At 39.7% G+C, this 3,572-nt stretch overlaps 1 protein-coding gene across 1 annotated transcript; it reads right to left on the bottom strand.

Annotated features, from left to right (window-relative positions):
• Window positions 1-1,109: 1,109 nt before the first annotated feature.
• On the bottom strand, window positions 1,110-1,561 carry LOC133925409 (basic blue protein-like). The gene is made up of 2 exons (XM_062371345.1): window positions 1,417-1,561; window positions 1,110-1,309 (listed from the first exon to the last, which is right to left on the bottom strand). Exons 1-2 carry the CDS (start codon window positions 1,559-1,561, stop codon window positions 1,110-1,112), a joined length of 345 nt encoding a protein of 114 aa, XP_062227329.1.
• Window positions 1,562-3,572: the final 2,011 nt, after the last annotated feature.

Here is a 3,572-nt window from a genome sequence, read left to right on the forward strand (position 1 = left end):
ATAACACATGTTAAGACAACAAACTATATTTCTGATTATCGGATAAAATAGTTTTTAAATGCTACCCTAGGTTCACAAATTATCATCTACTGTTGACTCATACGTCCGCATGTACAAGTAATATACTATAAACTATATACTACAAACAACATACTGAAAATAATATGCTATAAATAATATACTACAGGTAACAAATTGAAAATAATATACTAAAAATAATATTCTATATTCAACTATTATCGTGCAATTTTCTAACTAAATTTTACAATTTTCTAAACCCTAGATCTAAATATCTAAAATCTATGTCATATACTACTACTGCACTAATTAACAATAATAAAAAGGATAAAAAGATTTACCTGAAACTTTTTTCCAAATCTGCAGCCCAAATGCAGCAGGGCTTCGCCGATCTCTCTTCCTCCCCTCTCCTCTCCTCTCTTCTCCTCTCTCTTCTCAACTTTTCTTTTTCTCCGAATTTTATGGTTTTTTCTCCATTTTTCAGGGTTTTTATAGACTCCAGGGCGCAGGGGGCCGGCGCAGGGCGGCGGGCGGGAGGAGCCTTACCGCCCCCTGAGAGGGCGGTAAGGACCTTTACCCGCCCCCTCAGGGGGCAGTAAGCTATGGGGCCCGGGCGGGAAGGCCTACCGCCCTCTCAGGGGGCGGTTAGCACCCATACCCGCCCTCTCAGAGGGCTACAGCCCTCTAAGAGGGCGGTGGGCGCCTACTTTTGCAAATCTTTTCGCCGGGAATCTATTTATTTAAATTTAAACTAAAAATATATAAAAATAAAAAACTCCTTAAAATTTTCCCTAAAAGCCCACGTGGAAAGCCCATTTGATTGATCATTTGGGGAAGAATTAAGGCCCATGTCTTCGCATCGAAGAGCCTCATCTAGTCAATCTCAAAAGAAAACCACAGAGGATACAAGGCCGGCACCTTCATCAACGAGTTATTTAGTTTCCAGCCTCATCTCACAAGAAATTCTTGTCATGCAACATTATATATGCCATGAAAATTCCAGTCCTTTTTATTCGATCAGGTAAGTCCTGCATTTATGCGTACACTGACTTGGTATACATAAGACGTATCAGGTGGATAAATCTAGGAACCTAGTTTGCGGTGATAGCGATCTTCATGCCGTTCTTGCAGTGTCCCGGGAAGCCGCAGACGAAGAAGGATACGCCGCGGGCAAGGGTGATGCGGTCGCTCCCAGAGCTCCACACGGTAGCGTTGCCGGGAATCTCGCAGTCTTGAACTGCCTCAGCGTCCACCTGCACCACGTTGTGCGCGCCGGGCGGGTACCTGAACACTGCACCCCACACGCACGCAGGCATCCAGTCATACGCGCTAATTAAGCAAGTAGGCTGTAGAAAGTGAAGAAACGTAACCCAAGCCAAGTTAAAGAAGACGACTCACAGAGAACGTCGCCTGCCCTGAAGGGCTTGTAGTTGGACCATTCTAGGACACCGAAGGTCCAGCCGGCTTTATCACCGACAGGCCACAGCCTCGACTCCGCAGCCACCACGCCGCCGCCGCCGCCTTCACGTTGAGCAAACACCATCACGCATAGGAACAACACCAAAATCTTGCTGCTTCTCCGTGCCATTTCTACGGATCACGAGTGTCACAGTTGCTGCTTGTAGGAGTATATAGCCAGCAATGAGAAGATGCGCAGACGGAGGCTACCTGTTGGTGCAGTTTTATAATGGTTATGGTACTTCGATACGGTTATTATTTGCCAATAAAAAAGTTTGGTATTATTAATTCTCTGCCTCTATCTCTGGTCTTCAGTGAGTAGTATTACTTAAGGCATTTATTATTTCTTCCAAATTAGATTTGCAAAGACTGAGGATTCAAAATTTATTAGATTAGCAAAGATCCATTTATTATTTCAATTGTATGGATTTAAAATCTTATTTCCCCAAAGTAACAAAATAATAATAATATTACTATAAATGTTGGGCATTCACAAAATAATTCTGTTTCAGCTTTTAATGAGTGTTACAAGTTCCAATTTATATTTTAATGTTTTAGCATGGCACTATAAAAGCATTAAAGACATTAAATGAATGAATAAAACTAGTGTAGGTGTAGGATCCCAGAAAACTAATATGACAATCAGATGGTGGTTGAATGATTGCAACACCTAAAATCAAATTTTAATGGTTCACAATTGGCCATAAAGAAAAACCTAACTTAACCTCATAATTCCACTCGAGACAGCTGCAGACACATTAGCAAAAATAACGTAGCTCTCAATCTGTAGCTCTGAGTAACTTCAAATTTTGACAATAGAAAGTATAGACAATTATGCACCTAACCTAACAAGATCCACATTAATCGGATATCTGCATCAAAAATTACAAGCCTTGAAGGCATAGTGTTTAAGATGGTGACGAGAATTGATTAAAATCTAATTTCGAGATTAAGAAAAGATTACGAAAAGTTAATCAATGAAAATATTCAGGTCACTTACTTAATACCTTACCTGTTTTTGATAAATCAAACCAATACTAAACTCACTGAAACATGAAATCAATTGAAAACCAAAACCGAACCTGCAACAAGATGAACAATGAAAGTGGAACGAGATTACCAGCACATCGACTTGCAAAACTCCATCTTTACTGCTAGGATATGTTCACAAGATGTCTCTCAAATGCAAACTACAAAAATTCTCTACGAAATTATAATGCCCTAGATGGGTTTTTTTTTCTCCGAACAAAAACCAGCGTCGTTGCCTACTTTTCTCTTTATTTTTCTCTCCGAAAAAACAAGAAAAGTCTAAATTTCGATGCACGTAAATCCCACACCATGCAAAGTTTTTTTTAATTCACTATCACACATGCACATAAGCCCACGGCTTTTGATTTGTGTACCAATTTGCCTATGAAATGTCAAAAGTTGCTTCTTCTTTTTTTCCAAATTTTGCTTATCAAAAACCATATTATCTTTGTGCAAATTTCTCCTATCTTTTGCTTGTGAAATTTGCAGAAGTTGTTTTTTTATGTTTAATTCACTATGTTTTTTTTCTCTTAAATTTGATTTTACATAACAGAGTGCCTATACTCTTTCCACCTTGATTTGCTCTGTCAAAACTGGAAACAAACTGATTTGCTCAGTCAATATCTAGTCTAATTTGCCTACACATTTAACAGAATTGCTTTTATATATACGGGTGAGTAAGGGATGAACATATGGTCTTCCCATCTTCATAAGCGCATCATGCTCCCTGCCTCATTTTTCTCTGCTGCTTCCCTCCTCTGGCCCTTGAATGCCTAATAACTAGATTAGAAAGGATGGAGCCTATTCGTATAATATTTTACTAATAATAGATGTGCATACTATATTACAATAGCATACACGAAAATTAGCACCGTGCAAAAAAGAATCTCCTTTTTATACTAGAGGTAGGCACCACACACCAAGTCATGGTTAACTAGCACTCTGTCTTCCCCGACCGAATAGTCCCACAGCTGACAATGTGCGCATGTCAGCCTACTTCAGTCCTGCAGAGTTAGATTGGAACACATCCACCTCCGCTCTAGGCTTCGAAGCTGATCACACCACAC

The sequence above is a fragment of the Phragmites australis genome, chromosome 7 (genome assembly GCF_958298935.1).
Source record: "Phragmites australis chromosome 7, lpPhrAust1.1, whole genome shotgun sequence".
Taxonomy (NCBI): domain Eukaryota; kingdom Viridiplantae; phylum Streptophyta; class Magnoliopsida; order Poales; family Poaceae; genus Phragmites; species Phragmites australis.

Coding starts and splice junctions, on each gene's coding strand:
- LOC133925409 (XM_062371345.1), bottom strand. CDS start 1,561: ATGGTGTTTGCTCAACGTGAAGGCGGCGGCGGCGGCGTGGTGGCTGCG. Junction 1,310..1,416: donor CAGGGCAGGCGACGTTCTCT/GTGAGTCGTCTT, acceptor TGTGGGGTGCAG/TGTTCAGGTACCCGCCCGGC.